At 35.8% G+C, this 21,657-nt stretch overlaps 1 protein-coding gene and 1 long non-coding RNA gene across 3 annotated transcripts; one reads left to right on the forward strand and one right to left on the reverse strand.

Annotated features, from left to right (window-relative positions):
• Positions 1 to 1,109: 1,109 nt before the first annotated feature.
• Positions 1,110 to 4,575, reverse strand: LOC121418661 (toll-like receptor 3). The gene has a single exon (XM_041612643.1). The coding sequence runs from the start codon at positions 4,155 to 4,157 to the stop codon at positions 2,352 to 2,354; it is 1,806 nt and encodes a 601-aa protein (XP_041468577.1). The 5' UTR covers positions 4,158 to 4,575; the 3' UTR covers positions 1,110 to 2,351.
• A 5,395-nt stretch (positions 4,576 to 9,970) lies between these two features.
• On the forward strand, positions 9,971 to 21,392 carry LOC121417978. 2 transcript variants are annotated; one of them, XR_005970412.1, is made up of 4 exons: positions 9,971 to 10,361; positions 19,199 to 19,277; positions 19,708 to 19,822; positions 20,928 to 21,392. It is a non-coding gene; the product is annotated as an uncharacterized LOC121417978 (long non-coding RNA). The 2 variants fall into 2 exon arrangements; XR_005970413.1 differs by lacking the exon at positions 19,199 to 19,277 and having other exon boundaries at positions 10,015 to 10,361.
• The last annotated feature ends 265 nt before the right edge of the window (positions 21,393 to 21,657 follow it).

Raw genomic sequence — 21,657 nt, forward strand, 5'->3', positions numbered from 1 at the left:
TTTCACAAAACAGTTATACGCATATCCTGGTCGGTATGGAAATGAGGGGACTGATGACGTCATCCACTCACTATTTTGTATTTTGATATATGAAATAAAAAGTATTTATTTTTCTCATCATCATGTGAAACAAAGATTTAATCCTCCCTGAACACTTGGAATTACCTTTTTATGGTTTAGTAAAGTTGGTCCTTATTGTCAACTTTGTAAAAATTGAAATTTATGTTGAATTCAAACGATAAAAGACAAAATAAATTGTGAATGAGGGGCATCATCGTCTGTCTCATTTGCATGTCACTGAGTAGTGCATATCCTTGTTTTGTGAAAGTTCTAAATGTCATAACTCTTATTTTACATCCGATTTTGATGAAATTTGCAGCGTTATGCTCGTTGGATTTTTCTCTATTCAAATCATCAATTTTCTGAAGTACATTTGACCCTTAGCTTTGGCTATCAGAATACCACATTTTCCTTTACAATACAACTATCCCCATTTCCGCTGTGGAAAAGGAAAGGGGGAAAGAAAGATAAAGAAAAAAAAGGACTTGAGAAAATCTTGAAAGTAAGTGTCATGTGGGTGTCGTGTGGGATGTTTTGAGTGCGGTGGCAAGTGAAATGAGAGAGAGACAGCAGGATCTTGATAGGAAGAGAGGGGGTACAGAAAGTATGTGTGTGTTTGTGTGGAGAGAGTGAGAAGAAGAGAGAGAATGAGGAGAAAGAATGCGTGTGTGAGTGAGTGAGTGAGAGGAGGGGGAGAGTGTGAGTGACTGAGGGGAGGGAGAGAGACATTTAAAAGTACAGTCAGTAATGTTTTAACCAACCTCTCATTGAACCTACCAATGGTTGGTTAAAACAATATCGCATGCTACATTAAAAAAATATTGGGTAAAAGTGCTCCATTAGAGTAATTATGTGTCCAACCAACATTGAATATTTATTTTGGGCATTTTTATTCACCAAGTGTGATAAATTTGCCCATTCTGAAATAATTGCTGCTTATTTTTTAACCTTACTGGAAAATATGCTTCCCGCATTGGGTAAAATACTGCACCAAAGTGGTTTGACACATAATTACCCTCATGCTGGTTAAATTTTTATCCAATATTTTTTACAGTGCAAATAAATTGGAATGATTGAAAAAAACAGTATATCGTTTTATATCTTAACCAACTTTGGATTCATTAAAACAAATTCTGAGAGTATTACGAATAAATAGAGAGCATCACGTCATTAGTTTAATCAGAAATTATCTACCTTCATATATCCCTGATTATTATCATTGAGTCTTAAAGCTACAATCATCATCAGATCATTCATCTAATAATATAGATTCAAAATTTTATAAAAACCGAGACTTGGCAAAGTTGTCAATTTCCAATGCTAATTTATTTGTGTAGTCTATAGATAATGAGGGGAAGAATAAACATCCATATTTCTAAGTACTTTTCACTTTCAGTTTACAGTAACGGTGAAGAAAATTATCACCATTATGATTTCCCATCTACATTTTATTTGATTTCTTTCCCTGACTTAAGAGCAGGAAAGTTTCAATGGGTTATAGCAACAAAATTACCCCAACACGCAACAATCAAATCCTCAATAAAGAAAATGAGCCCAAACTGAAAAAATATTTATTTAACAGTAGTTCAAATTAGATGGTTATTTTCTGGTGTGCCTTCTAACTCGCCCAGTAACATTATAATGATTTGAAACAGAACAATAAATTGACATATTCAAAGTATGTTGATGTCCTTAAACAGTGGTTGGAATTAAATTCTGAAAATAGGGATTGTCATTGAGTACGAAATATTATTACAACTTACAAGCATTAAAAGGAGTTTGAAAGCTGGTTTAAAACAATTTAAAGCAAAGAAAATAAAGAATATGATTACGATTGTATTTAACTCCATCTTAAATCTCCATCTTCAGGGATGTAATAATGTAACAAATTTATTTACATTGAAAAAACCCCACTGTATTGAGAGAATCAGGGAAGTGCCCTGATAGAATACGCATAAAAATAGCACGATTTTAGGTCCATCATTCCAATAACTATAGTTGATTAAACTGAAAAAAAAATTGTTTAAACTTTTTAATCTACTTGCTTAAAACTTTACACAATATACACTGACAGCCCGGGTGATAGACTTAAATAAAGTACCTAAAAATGTGAAACGGAGTTTTCACAGAATAAAAGAACACATTGTGTATGTTCATATATACCAATAAAATCAAACGAAAACGAGCCAACAAAATGTACACAAAGGTCACTTGTATTCATTTATAAATATTTTATCACCAGGGTATTGAATTCTTGTCATCATGGACCTATGTAGTAGGTCCATGCAATATCACACAATTTGATTTCCATCATGTTCGTTTTCGACCACTTCAATTTCATCATCACTGCCTTGGTCGACACTCCCACCGTTCTCCTCGTTTCTATCCGGCACTAAGGCATGAAGGGTCGCAATGAGCTGTCCCCAGCACCTGTCCTCTGCCACAGGATCCCACTCAAGGTACGCAACATGGTTCAGAAGCATCCGCAAAGTGTTATTCACCAACTCGGGGGCAAGGACTTCCATCATGATGAGGATGATACGCTGCCCTCCAGGACCCACTTCGTCTTCCAGCATCCGCGTGGAAGCCATCTCCAACTCCAGCTTGCATTGCCCGTTCTGCATGAAGCGTTCGTTGATGATGAATATGATGGCCCGACTGACATCTTGGGCTGAAGACACGTTATCCAGGAGATGGGAACCCAAACGGAAATTTCGGAAGGAGACACAGAGATCAAAGCCGCTTTCGTCTTCGAGGCGAGGGAGCATTTCATCTTCGACGAATGGTTTATCATCTTCGTGGTGGCTGACGTAGGCATCAAAGACATATTCACGGTCAACATCTTCAACTGCTCCGTAATTGGCCTGGCGCTGGAAGGCATTTCCTAGGCGGCGATGATGAATGTTTATCAACCTGAATTTCCATACAACAAATGATACAAGGATGACGACGAACAAGACTATAATAAGAGCGACGGAAAGTATCACGAGATGCAACTGCATTTCGTTGGGAGGAAGAGTGGACGGCCCGGGATCGGGTATACATGTTTCACCGAAGAACTCCTGTAGAGACTGTCCATTGCTTTCACACTGATATGGACCCTTTCCCGGAGGAGGACTTACTGTGATAAAGGGGATAAAATCGGGTCCTCTAGTAGTAATAGCGGGCCCTGGGAGACTTACATACCAACTTGCAAAGGAACAAAGATCTATGGTACAGTTAAACGGATTCCCATCAAAATTCGCGACAGTTAGACTTGGTGTTCCTTTAAGTTTAGCAACAGCAGTTGGTGATATTTCAGAGATGGCACAGTATCCCAATTGGAGTACCTGCAGTCTGGTCGCATTTTTCAAGATAATTAGATCCATCGGATTGACTAAGTGAGTACTGTAAGAGAGGTCCAACTTTAAGAGAGAATTTAGTGAGAGTATCGCGGGCGGTATTTCTTCTAACAGATTGTAACTAAGATCCAATTCTTGCAGTTTAGTCAACCCCCAAAACGTTGTGTTATGGATGTGTCCAATTTTACAAGCAGATAAGTAAAGACCTGTTAGGTTTACAAGGCCAGTGAATGCATCTGGTGATATATACAGGTGGTTTGTGTTATAGGTAATGGTCAATGCTCGGAGGTTACTCAATTCTCCAAATGCATCTGAAGGAATAGTCCGAAAATGTTGCCCTGCAAGAGTGAGCTCCTGCAGGGAAGCTTTTAACTGGGAAAGAGCTCTTCCTGGAATTTCATGAAGACCATTCATTTCCAAAGAAATATCTGATAAATGGTTAAGTTTTTGAAATACAAACCGACCTACGAAGGCGACTGGACATGTATGAATCCTCAGAGAGTGTAAGGCAGGAAAGACGTTCAGTGTATCATTCGCCAATATCACCCTGTCGTCCGATGGGCCGATATTAAGGTATTTCGCTCTACTGGAGACTGCACTTGGAACAGAATGATTTAAGGCTTCATTAAAGTTTGCATAATCGCAAAAGATTTCGGTTGAATCACATTCGCAGTATTCACAGAAGTTTATAGAATTGCAACTTCCAAAATAAAGCAGAAAAGAGAACCAGAGACAAATTTGCTTCGTGATGTCCATGGTTATCCTGAACAATGTTCATGTCCCGATGATGAAAATATTAAACTAAACTTTAAACGATGCCTCCGGTAATAAATACTCTCTATATGCTGACTGCAATCTTAACTAAACTTCCCAGTTCCTGTTAGATAGAACATGTATATATATACCCCCAAAACCAACGTGAAAAGATTGGCTGCACATCCACTCGTGATATCGAAAGTACTTTAAATTTGCAATCAATTATGATTATTGTTTCCACGAAATTTTAAAGGCTCTTTCCTGTCATGATGTGGTAAAAAATATAAGTAATAAGTTTTGATTCAAGTCGATCTCGGCTACGGAAAGCCAAAAGCTAGCGCAATTATATCAGCAAGAATCCAAATCTATTATTGACGAATATCAGTTCATGTATCATCTATTTGACCCGTAATATAGTATAAGGTCTTTGATTTGAACATTCTGCCTTCTCTATTTCCAGCAGGCGCTAGGTATGATATCCAAATTAAAATGATAATGGTGCCACGGATTTTGCATAGATTATGATCCTATTACCAAGTTGAATTACAGTGATGCCATGACACCTTTCTTTAGTGAGGCATATCATATTCACTCTTTAATACAATAAAAATGCTTGAAATCACCCTTCAAGGGGAAGTTCACCCGGACGAAACGTTTGTAGTAGAATACCATAAAAAATGCTGTTGAAGGAATGTTATTAGATCGTTTAGTTTTTGGTTTGTGACGTCATATACGAGTAGCTGTTCCATATAACATAAAATCCAGGAATTTAATTTCTTATTGGTTCATGATGACTAAAATATTTTTCATCTCTCAGGAGCGTGTGTGAGATGATTTGTCTGTTGATATAAACTTAAGGTAATAAAAAACATTCAGAATTTTATGAAAATTTTGATTTCATTGATTTTTTTTATTCACGATACATGGAAGGCTGCTGCATATGACGTCATGAATATAAAAACTTAGACTTCTAATAACTCTTTGATATATTTTCCTCAAACCTTCACCTCTATTTATCACTTCCCTTTCTGATATTTTAAAACTAAAGGATGGGAAGGGAAAATCACCCCTATAGCTATATAAAGGATCAAGCACGTGCGCTCAATTAAGTGAATCACGTTTTTTTTTCGCAGCGGCCAGCCTCCACCCCTACTCATGCAGTGACCCACGGTACACCACTGTGCTACTTATTCTATGTTTTAATTTATTCAATCAGCTTTCTCTTTTGGTATCATTTGGATCATCAATATCATATGCATTTATTGGACCCGGGCTTTCCTTCCTGTTTTTCATAATTCCTTCCTGTATGCTGCGTTGCTTGTGCAAATCAAAGTACACGTTTATGTTTATCCACCCCCCCCATCGGCGGATACAGAATTTGGGGACATAGCGTGGTAAATATAAGGTTGATTAATGTAGAATTCCCTGATTACCGAAGGGGTTTCCCAGTGACCCAAGGGCGTAAATCCCGGGGGATGTGTCCCCCTTACTTTACGGAGAGGGGGATAGAATAATCCTCCATGGAAAGGGCCATGAGAAACCATTTTTTTTTATCATCAAATGATTAATACTGCTGTTAATGTGTATAATCAGCTTCAAACGCTTTCAAAATGCTTTAATTCGCCTATTTTTAACTCGCCTGTACAGCAGAGTGAGACTATAGCATATATAGGCGCCGCTTTTCCGACGGTGGCGGCGTCAACACCAAATCTTAAACTAAGGTTAAGTTTTTTTTGAATGGTCGCATAACTAAGAAAGTATATGGACCTAGTTCATGAAACTTGGCCATAAGGTTAATCAAGTATTTAATACTGAACATTCTGCCTGAGTTTCAAGTCACACAACCAAGGTCATAGGTTATTTAGGGTCAATGAACCTAGACCATTATACCTTTATCAATTTCAAGCTCTAAGCTTAAGATGAAGGTCTCCCACATTTCAAAATGTATTATGTCGATATATGTATATGTACACAACAAAAAAAGTAAGTCCCCCCTAAATCAAGTTGCTGTAACTTTTGAACGGAATTATTTTGAGATATGATATTTCGTAGGTAGTTTTCTACACTCATTAAGCAACTCCTGGGAAAAAATGAGATTGATCGGTTGAGTCATGCAGGAATAATTAAAGATTGAATTAAAAATGACCATTTTTGAAAGTCACAAGAGTCATTTTTCAGATTGTGCAAATACAAAGTTGGGCAAAATTTGTTTTTAAGGTGAACTTTGTGGTGTTAATGCTGTTTTACTATCTATCATTTAGCCACCCCACACACAATTTGGATATCGTATGTTCATGGTTGAGTGAGCATAATATTGCAGGGGCCGCAGAAGCAGGGTGGGGGAAGCTGGGTCCCCACTTTTTTTCCAAAAGCATGTACAAAAATGTAAAATTGACCATGCGATTGTTATTTTTTGTATAGTCAGCCCCCTCCCACTTTTGGCTCAGCCCCTCCCCCACACTTTGAAAACCGTTCCGCGGCCCCTGTATTGTGACATATCTTCATAGGGGGTTTTGGTAGTATCCTCTACAACTTGTTAGGTCTTATTAAAATTTGAAAATGTTGGTGGCTACCCCGATTATAGGCCCCTTCCCCATTTTTAAATTCTGGATCCACCCCTGATTTGTCCATAAATTAAACTGATCATGAGATTTTATTAGGAAGAGAATACATTTATGCTGTATAAAGAGTATCCATTCCTAAGTTTTCGAATGTGCTCGCTCAACCATGAAAATGTTAAAAGTTCGGAAAGTGTGTGGTGATAGAAATGATGGATGATAAAAACAACAGCAATTAAAGGAACATTTGAAACCGAATTTGCCCCCAATATTCAACTTATTACCCTTTAAAATGAATCTGTGACATTGAAAATACCCATTTTTGAAGCGTCGTGGTGTAGCGGTTCTGACTCTCGCCTTGTAATCAGAGGGTCGTGTGTTCGAATCCCACCATGGCCTAGCGTCCTTTGGCAAGGCGTTAATCCACACTTTGCCACTCTCCACCCATGCAGGTGTTAAGTGGGTACCCGGTAGGATGTGAAAGCCTATATGTAGTATGCCTAGCAACTGAGTCTTGGAACTCTTGTTGGAATGCTACCCAGGGAGTGGAGAAGGTGCATACATTGTATGCGGGCATGCAAGGATCCGATGACCGGGGTAATAATATGTCTGTAAAGCGCTTAGAGACGTCGCGACGAACGACGTCTCTAAGCGCTTTACAGACATAGCGCTATATAAATGCGGAATATTATTATTATTTTCCCACTTTGATGCGTGCTCACTCATCCATGAATACACAAATCGATTTCATTTTTGCACAGAATTCTGCCAATAGGTTAATAAACATTACTGCCAAATGACATTGCTAAAGACAGCCTTGAAAAAAGTTCCACCATATTTAATAAGGAGTTACTTATTCTTAAACATATGCACCCATAATGTACACAAGTCTATGAGAGAGGAAGTCAAAATTTTAACAAATATGAAATAAGGGTTTGTTTCATGGACGGTTTTTGTTACTTCTGCCAACAGTTATTTCATGAAACTTCGCACATGGCTTCAGTGTAACACTATCCAAAAGGCGCGCACACCAAAGTAACAACTCGATACGGCACAGAGTGGGGCCAAGGCCTTGAACTTTCTTCCTATTTGCATAATTTTCGAATATTGTGTGCTCACTGATGCATTAAACATCGGGATTTTCATAAAAATCAAATCAAATGAACCATGCAAGGAGGTTTGTGACAGATATCCATAGTTACAAATTGCATTTTTTTCCAATAACGTAAAGAAGAGCTAATCACATTCCACATGTTCATTCAAGCGTGAATGTTTAATTAAACGCCTTTGAATCATTGAAGCATTTTATTGCTCATGAACATAACGAAAAAATTGATAAAAGATCAGGTTCAGTTATCAAAATAACACAATACTTGACTATGATATTTGAAAATCGTATTTTTTGTTTTCAATAAATGTTCATTGAACCGTGAAACGATGAATATTGTTGAAGATACTCTTCCCAAAAATAATTGTCATCATATTCGATCATTTTTATTGATAAAAATGTGTAAAAAATCCAATTATAGCAAATTAGGACTTGTGTTTATTCAACCATGAAATTTAGCCCAAAACGTTGTATCGTCTTTTAGAAAGTACCTTTTACAAGCCTTCTGACTATTTTTCATGATAAGAATGTGATATCACTTCCTATAAAATGGAATCAAAGTCATGATATTTGGCTTGTGACTTTTGAAAAGTGACATTTTTGCCTTCCGATAGTGCTCACTGAAGCATGACGTAAAATAAGTCCATAACATTTACTCAGAGGGTAGCTTATAAAATTACCTACACGCTCAGGTAAAAATATATCAAAAACTCGCATTGGTTCGGAAATTATTGATGTTTGTTCAAGGGGGGACTTACTTTTTTTGTTGTGTATTTAATTTTTATGCTATTTGCTTTAATAGGCCTAATTAAAAAAGAATTTTATCAGGAATAAATATGTTTCAAATAGATTTTTAGATTGTATATATGCATATGTTATTGATTTTGTCATTTACTTATATTTTGAATGCTAAGAAAAAATGATTACACTTGTATATACTTTTGTTATTGGAATATGGAAATAAATAAATCAAAACAATCAATCAATCAATCAAACCATGTTGGGGGAATCAACATCAAAATCTTAACCTAAGGTTAAGTTTTTGAAATGTCATCATAACTTAGAAAATATATGGACCTAGTTCATGAAACTTGGACATAGGTTAATCAAGTATTACTGGACATCCTACTTGAGTTTCACGTCACATGACCAAGGTCAAAGGTCATCTAGGGTCAATGAACTTTGGCCAAATTGGGGGTATCTGTTGAATTACCATCATTACTTTTAAAGTTTATTGGTCTAGTTCATAAAACTTGGACATAAGAGTAATCAAGTATATTTGAACATTTCATCTTTTCAAGGCTCTCTCCCATAATTACACACTCCTTTTTATTTTTAGTCGTTATTCTTTCTTCTATCTGTTGATATATTGATATGTTGATACTTACTGTAATTCGTTACTTTATATCTCAACAAATCCAATATAGCTATAAAAATTATGATAGGCCTTTAACTGAAAGATGGCAGTTTAATTCACACATTGTGATCTGGTAATTGTTTTGAAACTGGTTTTTGGAAACCATTTTTTCTCCAAACTACTGAAAATTTGATCTCTTCGCTCGCTCGCATATTGATATTAACTGTAATTCATCACTTAACAGCCATCGAAAAATGTTATATGCATTTAACTAAAATATGGTGGTATTATGTATATGGTTATATACCCCCGTATATACATAGACCTCGGTTGAGGGTGTTGGTTTTCAAAAAAAATTTGAATTTTCAGGTTAATATATTGCTATCATCCCTCCACTGCTCGGACCGGATAAGAAGGTCCATAAGGTAGCAGGCGTTCCCCCCAAATCTGATGTGTAAAAATACTTTAAAGAAAAACTAGAAGAAAAACGAGAGCCGGCCCTCACTCCTTCCAATATCCAAAGCAAACTCAGGGCCGAGGAACAGGGCTTTAGCTCCCTGATTTTCAAAACATGTAGGCCGACAAAATGTTGAAAAACAACTACCGATTTTCATTTGCATGGTCAGCCCCCCCCCCTCCCCAATTTTCAAAACCGTCCCGTGACCTCCGCGAAATTGCGCATGCTCTCCCCATGATTTCACTAATTTATTGTCTCCTGCCTGCAAAATCTAAAGAAACGTGCAGCTCTTGTTGTTTTTAATGACATGGACGGATTGAATCAGCATACATGAATTTATTAACAAAAGGACGAATGTTATGTCACAGTAGATCAACGCTAATATGCACTGGGGTGGAAACTAGCACACGATGGCGGGAACTTTTGAATAGCTGATCGACAGACGATTCTGAATGTATTTTGCCGAAAGGAATGCAAGTCTTTTTTGTGTTTTGTTTTTCTTCTCTGTTGCTTTCATGGATTGGGGGCAGTGGTTTAATTACTATGCAGGGATTAACGCTGAGAGAAGGAATCATGGCCGACCGAGGCGCCACAACGACAGCGGATACCGGTGTTCATATATGTCTGACAGATTTTCTTATCCTGATTATATAATTGCATATATGAGGGGAAAATGATAGAAACATCAGGAAATCATTTCAAACATCGGTTTGGTATTAGACAGGTAAGTGAAGTAACTATCTTAATTAAAACGGCCATTAAAACAGTGTTAACAACTTTTGGAATCTTCTCAAAATGGCTCCATTCAATGAACCTTGTTCATTGAATTGGTGCAAGAAATCGGTGTTTGCCTAGCCTGGGGCGTTTTGGGGCTATGGGGCCCCAGGCTATGTTTGCCAAAGCCTGTTATACAAAATGAAGTCACACCATAAAAAAGAGGTTTGCTGAAATTATTTAAGAGTAGGGGAAGGCGGGGTAAGTTGAGCATAGGGGCAAGTTGAGCCACCAGCCCCAGGCCAATAATGAATGAGTCAGACATTGTGGTGGTGTCATGTATTGATGACCCATAGCGTAACCCCTAACCCCACCACATTGTTTCCAACTTTGAAACAAAAAGTAGTTTTTTAGAGGGAAAAATATGAATTTCAGCCAAAAAAGTAAAAAAGAGTGTGAAATAGATAAGTGCTTTATAAACACATTTGTCTTTAAATATAATAAAGACATGATAACAACATTATTAGTCCAGGTATGGATCTTCATTCTTGTCATAGTCTTTTATATGATGGATGCATAATAAATGTGTGGATACAAAATTATCGCACTAAGTTCGGACTGGGGTAAGTTGAGCCAAACAGCATGGGGCAAGTTGAGCCATGGTAATTCCTATGGTAATGTATCTTAAAAAACAAACAAACCATAAAAATCGATTGAAATGCAGGCTGAAAGGAGCAAATTTACATGACCGCTCTTTTCCTTTTACAGGATGTTAGTTTGGTTACACTTCGTAATTCCGAAGCTTCGTAATTCCGAAGGTTCTTTATTCCGAAGGTTCGTAATTCCGAAACACGTAAATTGCCTATACCTTGATGTTCGTTAATCCGAAAACGAAAAAGGGTTCGTTAATCCGAACATTTGTGGCGTAATTCCGACGATTCGTTATTCCGAAGGTTCGATAATCCGAAAACGAAATAAGGTTCGTTGTTCCGAAGGTTCGTTAATCCGAAAACGAAATAAGGTTCGTTGTTCCGAAGGTTCGTTAATCCGAAAACGAAAAAAGGTTCGTTATTCCGAAGGTTCGTTGATCCGAAAACGAAATAAGGTTCGTTTTTCCGAAGGTTCGTTAATCCGAAAACGAAATAAGGTTCGTTTTTCCGAAGGTTCGTTAATCCGAAAACGAAATAAGGTTCGTTAATCCGAAAACAAAATAAGGTTCGTTAATCCGAAAACGAAATAAGGTTCGTTAATCCGAAAACAAAATAAGGTTCGTTAATCCGAAAACAAAATAAGGTTCGTTAATCCGAAAAATGAAAACCGGGAAAGCAGAGGCAGAGGCAAGGGAGGGGGGCGGGGGACACTGTTGCCGTTCAATTATCATATGAGGATGGGAAGGCAAGGGCGGCCGAACGAACGAAATGGGCACTTTGGTGATATTTTCACCTTAAGATTATCATCTGCTTGAAGTCATTGTGTGTTTCAGAAGAGAAAAACTTTTTTGAAGTGACTTCTTATTATGGCGAAATGTATATTTAGGCTTTATTTTTCGGGAGAGAGTATAATGAGCGAGCGGCTTGGTAAAACAAATTCAAAGGTGAAGTTGTATAACGTTTTTTGTGGTCAATTATTCTTAAAATGGCATTATTGCGAGGTGTTGCGAGCGTGAATCACAAGCTAAACCTTAGGTTATTTCAATAAAAAATGAAAATTAGTTTTTAAAAATCCGAGCAGATTTCTGCTGTCATTAAAAAAGATGTGCATCTAACTAAAGAATTAACACGAGCGCAAAACGCGAGCTTAAACATACTGACCAGAAAAGGAACCTGTTAAAGAAAGCATTTAGTGACCTCTTTAGGATGAATATTTCACCAATCGAATGAGAGTGCGAAGCGCAAGCTGAAATTTTTCAATATTCCAGCCTGAAAACTTAACTTAACTTGTATACTTTAAAAAGAGTATTTTATTTCGAAAAAATCATGAAAAACGGCATATTTATTTTTGAAAAAGGAACTTTCCCATTTTGGAAAATATTAATTCCCCTGTTTTTTATTCCATTTTTGATGCCCCCTGCCTCCCTCCCGGTGGATCCAACTTTCGTCAAATAGAGGGGGGGGGGGGGCAATTTTTTTAAAGCCATATTTTCCTTGATCGGCAGTTTAAAGTTGATTTTTGTTTGTTTCTTTGAAAGGGTAGTCCTAACAGTCAATAATTAGCTTTATCCTTATAAAATAAAGTAAATATGTAATAACATGATAAACCCTTTTTAAATAATGCGAGCGCGAGCTATATTTTTTGTTAATATGATGGGCAATATGTTTGTGATCTTCAAAGCGAGATGCCTATGTAACTAAAATTAGACAATAACTGCTAGCAAGAAGCGCGAAGAGAATTTTTAAATATATAAGCTCTGACCTGATCTAAAGGGGACATTTTAAGAACTTTTTGCAGTTAGCCATGAAGACGATGCGTGTTTTAGCCAATGGCGGCGGAACGTTTTTTTTTTTTGGGGGGGGGCAAAGCAAAAAAAGGGGCCAATAGGGGCAATTTGGTGCAAACGGATATTTTCACCATTAGATTATCATCTGTGTAAAGAGGTTGTGTGTTTTGTAGTAACTAAATTGAGCACAATTTTTTAAGTGATCACTAAAGTTATATATTTACGTTTCATTTCTGCGAGCGTAGAGAGCAAGCGGTTTGGGGGAAAAAGTCAAATCTGAAGATGTAAAATTCACCTTTTTGGTCAATACTGTTAAAAGGGCATCCTTGTGAGATGTTGCGAGCGAATCACGTGCTCAAACTTTTGGAAATTTCATGTGGGCCTAGAATGATAATATTGATATAGATATCATTTACCCAGGGAAGCCACTTCAGTTCTGAAAACTATTCTCCCAGCTATTATTATTTTTTTTTACAAGAATGCTTAGAATGTCCAGTTTTCAGGTTGGAAAATCGGAAAAATTTGGCTCACGTCTCTCGCTCGTATCAAGTATTGTTTATTGAGGAACTCATTCTATTCCTGGTTAAAAAAAGAAGTATGAAATGTCCAGTTTTCAGGTTGGAATATCACAAATTTTAAGCTTGCGGTTCGCGCTCTCATTATTTAGTTCGTGAGATATATTCTATTCATGAGTCACTAAATGCAGTCCTTAAAAGATTACTTTCTGAAGCCTGTTGCATAAAACTTTTTACCTGAGAAAACTCTGGTAAAAACTGAAAACTAAGGTTAGTCTGATTTCCGCCAATGACTTTAGTACAGGGCAAAAACTCCTGTAAAAACAACCTGAGTTTTCTCAGGTAAAACGTTTCATGCAACGGGCCCCAGGTCAGTATATAAACAAATTACAGCTCGCCCTCGCATTAATTCTTTAGAAAGATACACATCTTTCTCACGATTACAAAAAATGCTCCGAATGCTCACTTCACGTCTTGTTACATGAAATGTCTACTAGTTTCAGCTTGCGATTCGCGCTTTCAACCTTTCACAAGGATCATTATAAGTATTATTTTTATTTTTATTACCAGCAGAAGCTGTTATTTAAAATGACATCCCCTCCAATACAAATCCTATTATCTAGAGGTTGCTCGCACGCTTCCAACACACTTGATCTCCTGCATCTTTAATTAAATCATTTGCTCATAGGCAGCAATTACTCAGATAAAATCGAAATTAGCCTATGCTTGATCAGGGCGCATTCTTAATGAAATACATGCTTTGGCCCCAACACACGCATGTATCATCGATCGTTATTACTATCATTGCATAATATCGTGTAATCTTGTAATGACAACATCGTTTTTGTTACCAAAATGAATTATTTTCGTTTTCGGAAATACGAACCTTATTTAATTTTCGGATTAACGAACCTTATTTCGTTTTCGGATTAACGAACCTTATTTCGTTTTCGGATTAACGAACCTTATTTCGTTTTCGGATTAACGAACCTTATTTCGTTTTCGGATTAACGAACCTTCGGAATTACGAACCTTATTTCGTTTTCGGATTAACGAACCTTCGGAATTACGAACCTTATTTTGTTTTCGGATTAACGAACCTTCGGAATTACGAACCTTATTTTGTTTTCGGATTAACGAACCTTCGGAATTACGAACCTTATTTCGTTTTCGGATTGACGAACCTTCGGAATTACGAACCTTCGGAAATACGAACCTTCGGAAATACGAACCTTCGGAATAACCGAACCTTCGGAATTACGAAGCTTCGGAATTACGAATGTATGCGGTTAGTTTTTATAAAGAATTAGCAAGTGAAAAGACTTTAAACAAAAAATTGACATGCTGGTTCTCCCCCATACATTTTGTACATAGTTTTTGTGGCTCAACTTACCCCAGAAGGTGGCTCAAACTTACCCCATATATGGGGCAAGTTGAGCCATTTGACATCGTTTTTTCAAAGGTCACAATGACTTTCAGTGTGGGGATAGAAAGTTATATATAGGTGGGAAATATTTCAGAAGAATTAAATTTCAAGGCAAGGTACTTATTTCGACAAGATTATTAATCATATCAATTCTAACATGCAAAAAGCAAAAACTGTCACAACTTACCCCGCCTTCCCCTACACATTTTTGCAAATTCGGGGAAAATTTCACAAGATTATAAATTTACCCTGCATGATCTTGTGGCACAATCTCGTTGTCAAGAGACAAGAGAAGACTTGCTCATGTCAGAAGAAATGTTTTATATAAATATGATAAAGTATAAAGGATATTTTCGGTAGTGAAAATTGGTTTCTTTATTTAGATAGAATGTGCATTCATTAATAAAAATACAATTGTTCAGGGGCATGTTCCATAATTATGTGAGTATTGTGGAAAACTTTGATTTTGATTAGCTGGCTACCCTAGCTGTTGCCATGGTAGTTGCCTGTCACATAATGGCAAAGTTAACATAATTGTGAGTCTATATGGAACGAGCCCAGAAGTATTAAGAACAATTCTGTACTTATTAGTACTTATTTCAGCTCAATCCACGCCATCAAAGAAGTCTATTTTGATAAAAAGAGAGAACAAAAACATGATACTGAAAATTCCATTAAACCAGATGTGGAGTAAAACAAACTATATGTTTTTTTTAAGTTTCGCTTGATTACACAAAATAGTTCCTGGTCAATATTAAATGAAGGAAACAATAACGTTACCCATTCACCATCCATTTGTTAGTTTGTGAATATGGATCCCCCTTAAAACGAAATTGTTTGATTCCCGTGAACATGTGGAACTGCTATAAAATGTAAAATCATTAAATATGTCATATTCTGTGAAGAGCTTTTGGAAAAGTCAAATCTGGGCGTTTCATCTAGCTTGTAAAATCGTAAAATTTCAAGCTCGTTGTTAAAACCCGCCACTCCAACAAAAGTTGTTTAACAAATTGTTTCAACTTTTAAACTAGTTGTCATTAAAATTTAGCAATTGTTTAAACGTTTAAACAAAAATTGTTCGCGTGACGGGCTTAAGAACAATTTAAAATTAAAAATTAAGTTTTAAACAGCGTTTTTACATGCCGCATCGCTGTACCTGTGGCTAGCCAGATTCTCATGTAACCCACTTGTTCACTGCTACCACCCTGCCTGTGGGGAATCTACAGGTAGGACTATGGCATGCCAATGTTGTACAGGGCACACACTTTAAAAAATCATTTAAATATCACTTTTGTGACCAAAACTACTAATTTCCATACAGTTGCAATTTATTTTTCATTAGTAACTTGGGAATAATTTTTTGTATTCACCAGAGCGCTCAAAAACTTGAATTTTGGGCATATTTTTGTGTACGCCCTCTACTGGTGAAAAGTAATATGGCAAGAAAATTTTCATTTTTTGATCTCTATTTTTAATTAAGAAAAAAATAATTTAAAGAATCAAATTTAAATAAGAGCTAAGTTGTAAGAATAATAGGTGTAATGGAAATTGTCAGTGTAAAAAAATCAAGCATTTGCCCCAAAGAAAAAGAGAAAATTAGCCAAACATTACCACCCTTATTTTGCCACACATGGAGATATAACTGAGAACAAGGTTATATCATAACCTTGTTCATTGAATGAGTGATATAACCCATTTCTTTTTTTATAATCAAGCATTCCAATTTTTAATCAAGAATTTCGTTTTACTTACAACACAAAATACAAAGAATTTAATTTAATTTCTATTCTGGAGAAATTATTTTGTGTTGTAAACAAAAGAAAAAACGGGATTTAAAATAAAGGCTTATTAACTACCATTACCAAACTTACGCTAACGAAAACGTTTGGGCATGACACACTCGGTACTTATTGTCAAATTTGAAAAATTACAATACCCTAATAATCTAGTCTCACAAAATAAATAAAAACATGAGAAAGAGTAAGAGCATGCCACCATGGGCTCTCCCATTTGTATATCACCTTTGCTGAGCATCCCATCTCATCCCATCCACATCTTTTTTTCACATTAATTCTAAAAGTTTCCATAATTAGATATTTGAATTTTAATCATTTAAAAAAAATGATTGTACATTTAAATGTATTTTACTTAATTGTGATTAAAAGAATAAATGAAATGAAATAAAATATAGCCTAGCCTGGTGAATGTTTTGTGAAATTCGCCGAAAACTAAAGATGTAATTTTCTTAATTTACATCCTATTTTCAGCCCATCTAGCCTTCTTCACAGAATTCTTAAATGTTGACTGGAAAATTATTTATGCTATATTTATGTGAAATCTATTAAAATATCCTCTAAAATGCTTCTCATTTATTTATTTTGTCCATCACCAAATTTATAGTTTGAAATTTTGAATAGAAAATGCAAAATGTATTAAAAACTTTTGAAAAATGGATCTTCTCTTTCATAATTAACGATGATCACTTTCAATTTCGTTCGTATTATATGATAGCAATTTAGTACTGAGTAAGGGATACACAACTTCGACACATAATTTCAAGAGGCATTTACTATGGCTATGTGCATTTAAGAATACAAAATCATCTTTTTTTATTATTTTGTATATCAATTTTAGGTTCATTTGCTTCATTTGATAACACTACGTGGGAAATTCTGTTACACAGATTTTTTAAAAAACTAATCAGATATACAAATTTATGCAAAATTCATTTAAAAAATCTGCTTTTCCATTTTTTTTGATCGACTTCAATTACATTTGCTTCATATGATACCACTATACAAAAAAATAACATAATTTTGAAACTAATTTAATATACCAAGTTATGCAGATGCCAAAATAACATTTTATTAGATTCTATCAGACGATTCCACAGTATATTTAACCGATAGGAAAAACACGTTTTTTTTCATTCATTACAGTGTCAACCTAGTTGAAATTAAAAGTGCGTTCATTTATTTGTCATGTGGCGGATGAGCACCACTTTTGTTTTATTTTTATCTTAATTTTTTTTTTTACAAATTAATCTTGTCGACATGAGTAAACTGACAACTCTCTCTAAAGCACATGAAGCCTATCTTTCCATTCCAGTCCGGGACCTTCTGTATATACGAGTGGCGTACATATGGGGGGGGGGTTGCTTGGGGACGATTCTCTCTCCCCCCCAATAAAGAATAAAAATCACGACCAAGGAAAAAAAGAGAAAAGAAATGAAAATGAAAGAGAGTGTAATATAAATCATTTTCTGAATATTATATCAAAGTCTGTCATAAAACTCGAATTTTGTAATAAAATGTCGAAATTTGTACTCGCTCACATTCGCTTGCTCCCAACTTTTTATAATTTTGATCCCGCTACGCCGTATCTGACACCCCTCAAAGTTTGTGGCCCTTTGAACCACTAGAATCTACCCTATATAGCTGTCATTAGTCAAACCAGAATATCTCACCATTATCAAATTGTATACATCGAATCATTTAAAAAGAAACGGCTTTAAATATCTTACTTTCCTCGAACTCTTAGAAATAGATTGGAATTTATTTCCTGAAACCGTTGTGAATAATCAAGTTCCAAAATGATTAATGGCTAAAATTGAAACAATATAGTAATCAATACCATTCCTTTCATTATTCTGCCACTCAACAAATTCCCTTTACTCGTTGTCAAGCTAGAAGTGAACATTTCAAATTGGGAATAAAGCTTGACATTTTTTTTCTATCGAATTTCAAATAAAACGGATTTTAGAGTTTCTGAAGAAGAAAATATTTGAAGGGAAGTATGTTGATGATGCTATAATGACAATGATATTATGGTCAAGAAGTAGAATTATATTCCAGTAATACAATATTATCTTATTCACAAAACTTTGTATTCCACTCCCTTACTTCATCTTCTTCCTCTCGTTTCTTTCTTCTCCTTCGTCCTGTCCTCCTTTCCTGCCTGTTTTTTTTTCTTCTTCTCATTCGTCACATTTTTCTTCTCCCTATATCTCTTCTTCAAGCTCATTCTTTCTATCTCCCTCTGTGCTCTCTCCATTTCAGATGTAAGGATGCATGCATGATTTACTATTTCAATTTTCTTTTCTGCAATCACTAATGTATGATCGTTTTATGTAAATTTGATTGTGATATGTTATATATTGTGTATCTGTAATTCTTTTATTAGTCCTGTACTTCGTCCTAAAGAATACGAATAAATTTGACTTATTTTCATTTGTTTTGAATAAAGGTGATACTTAAAAAAATATATCAATAACAATGATATTAACAAAAAAGTAATAGTAGTAATAATTATAACACAATACTACTAATAATAATAATGAAAATTATATTACTTAAAAAGGTGATTTCAATCACGATAATTGTAATATAGAATTGAACAAGTGTAATACATATATACAGTATGTGGTTGGCAGATCATTTAATTGATTTTCAACTTATTTTTGTTCTCAGCATGACTTGTCTGACCTTTGATTTTCTGGGATAAAGTGGTGTCTTCAATGTGGGCATATACTGGATATAATTAATAAAGGTGAGCTTGTGTTAAACCTTACCACATTTCTCAAAAGTATTTGAGAATAACTGTGATGAATCCATTTCGTTTTCGTTAGTTGAATTGTACAGAAAAAAATTGCATGATGACGAAAATGAGAAAGAAATGAATGAGCTCGCTTTCCACAAATAAATTATATGAATATATAGGGACACATTACTTGCTTAGAATAGTGTTTAACGCTTTCTTTATCAAAAGACAATAACAAAGCAGAATAAAGCTAAAAGAATGTAATATGCGAATCACATTCGGAATTAAATAGCCTTACCACCATTTTTATTCAGTTTTGAAAGTTTTCAGCCCAATATGCATGTGAAATGTTCGTTTTTTGCCAATATTGTTTTGCGTGTAATATGGAATTGGTGGGTGTAACATTTCTAACATTTTTTTTATCATACTCTTTATGTAGGATGCTATATACACATCAATAAAGCGTGAATCCAGTATTACTAAATGGTATCTTCTTTACGCTCCATGCTGTATTCATCACATCTATCACCATATTCAAGCGTCTAATGTATAAGGTAAGCAACTGTGAAGAAGTCAGGATGGGATGGGTTCTGGTCATGGATATGCAGGTCATAGGTTCGAGTCCCATTCCCAAATAAAAAACTATTCAAATTCTTACTTGACCTGGTATCTGATGCATGGTCATATGGTACGCATTATGAGCCGAAGAGAATACTTTCATGAAGAGCCTGCAAGTGATTTTCACTGATACTGCTACTCTTTGCCGATCAGGGGCCCGTTGCAGAAAGAGTTGCGTTTAAACGCAAGTAAAAAAAATCAATCGCAAGTCCCAAATGCGCGCTGGTGATTGGTTGAAAATCAAGTTACGCATGATTTTTAGAGTTGCTAAGGGTTTTAGCAGCTCTGAAACTCTCCGCCGGTGTTCTTTTCCCCGCTCTTGAAACATTACCTTCCCTTTCCATTCATGATTTGGATTGTTTCATGTTTTGCGTGCTGTGTGTAATTAATTGTTCCCTCTTTTGGACCATCCTTATGATTTCATGATTTTGGGGATCCACCAATGGGGGAACTGCGGTCGGTAATCAAATAATCTTAGTGAGCTGATTTTTAATTTTTATAGGCGTCACTAATAAAGTAAAGCGATATTCAGATGTAATAAAAAAATTATACTGAACCCCTTTTTAAAACGATGAACAGGATGTTTAAATCTAACAACGAACAAAAGCTTGATGTGCAAGGTTGTTGTATATCGAATTCAAAACGGAATATTTAAGCGCCTTTTAATCCAAGAGCAATATTATTATTATTTTTTTTAAATTATTTCCCCGATTCCTTCTCCCCCTTCAAACTTCGTTTAGCGTGGGTATGGGTTGTAGGAAGCTCTGTATCATAGGAATCAACTTTTTCAGGGGTCACAGGAGATTTTTAAATAAAAATTATCAAATGGCAACTACTATGTTATCTTGTTTCTACACCTTGGAAACATTGAATGTGATTGGCTGCTGAGTTATGTTAGCATAAAATACCGTCGGCTAGTTGTAACTCTATGAAACTCTATTGGCCCTTGGTCTGTTATTCTGTTGCATACATGGATAAGAAACGGAAGATATGTATAAGACTATTTCAATTCTTTTCTTATCTGTTTTGTTTTTACATCAGATCAAAAATTAACCTGTATATCGATCAAGACGTCTACTACATTGAATACGATCGAATTCCAGCTAATCCATCTCGAGCCAAAATTGGATGTGGAATAGGTCTTAACTCGAGTACACTTCACCAACCACGCGGCATGGTCATTGAGGAATGGCGCAGGTTTTCATCAAGAGGTGATGATGAATCACTTGGATTTGGGAGTGTTGTTTGGAAGGCATCCGAGTGTGGGTATGTTATGACGAGAATGAGGCCTGACGTCTTGACTAGCCAAATCAATTTCCAACAAGAGAGCGGCCTATTTTACAATGAGAAGGAGTAGCTATAGTGACGTCTGGGCGATGGATTTTGGTCGATGAAGTCTTATCCCGGGTCTCACCATGGTGAGGGATGATGATCAAGGATCCCGGGTGACGTTATATCTAACATAACGGTAATGTTCCCGAGGACGTTAAATAATAAGATTTGTTGGATCAAAACAGGTCAATAAAATCGGTTCATCTTCCACGCAACAACGTTACTCTTCTAAAATACTCGACTGAATGTTGCTTTTGTACAAGCGTTCTCGGGGGCCTTATGGCGCTGTCACACCTTGGCGTTTTAGACAGCGTATGCCCGACGTATCAAAATTTCTCTAAAACGTCGGCATACGCTTTCATTTTTTTTTCAACTCTGGGCGTATACTTAGCGTATTCATAACGAGTTGGACGTATACATAACGTATTAGTAACTTATA

The sequence above is a fragment of the Lytechinus variegatus genome, chromosome 7 (genome assembly GCF_018143015.1).
Source record: "Lytechinus variegatus isolate NC3 chromosome 7, Lvar_3.0, whole genome shotgun sequence".
NCBI classification, from domain to species: domain Eukaryota; kingdom Metazoa; phylum Echinodermata; class Echinoidea; order Temnopleuroida; family Toxopneustidae; genus Lytechinus; species Lytechinus variegatus.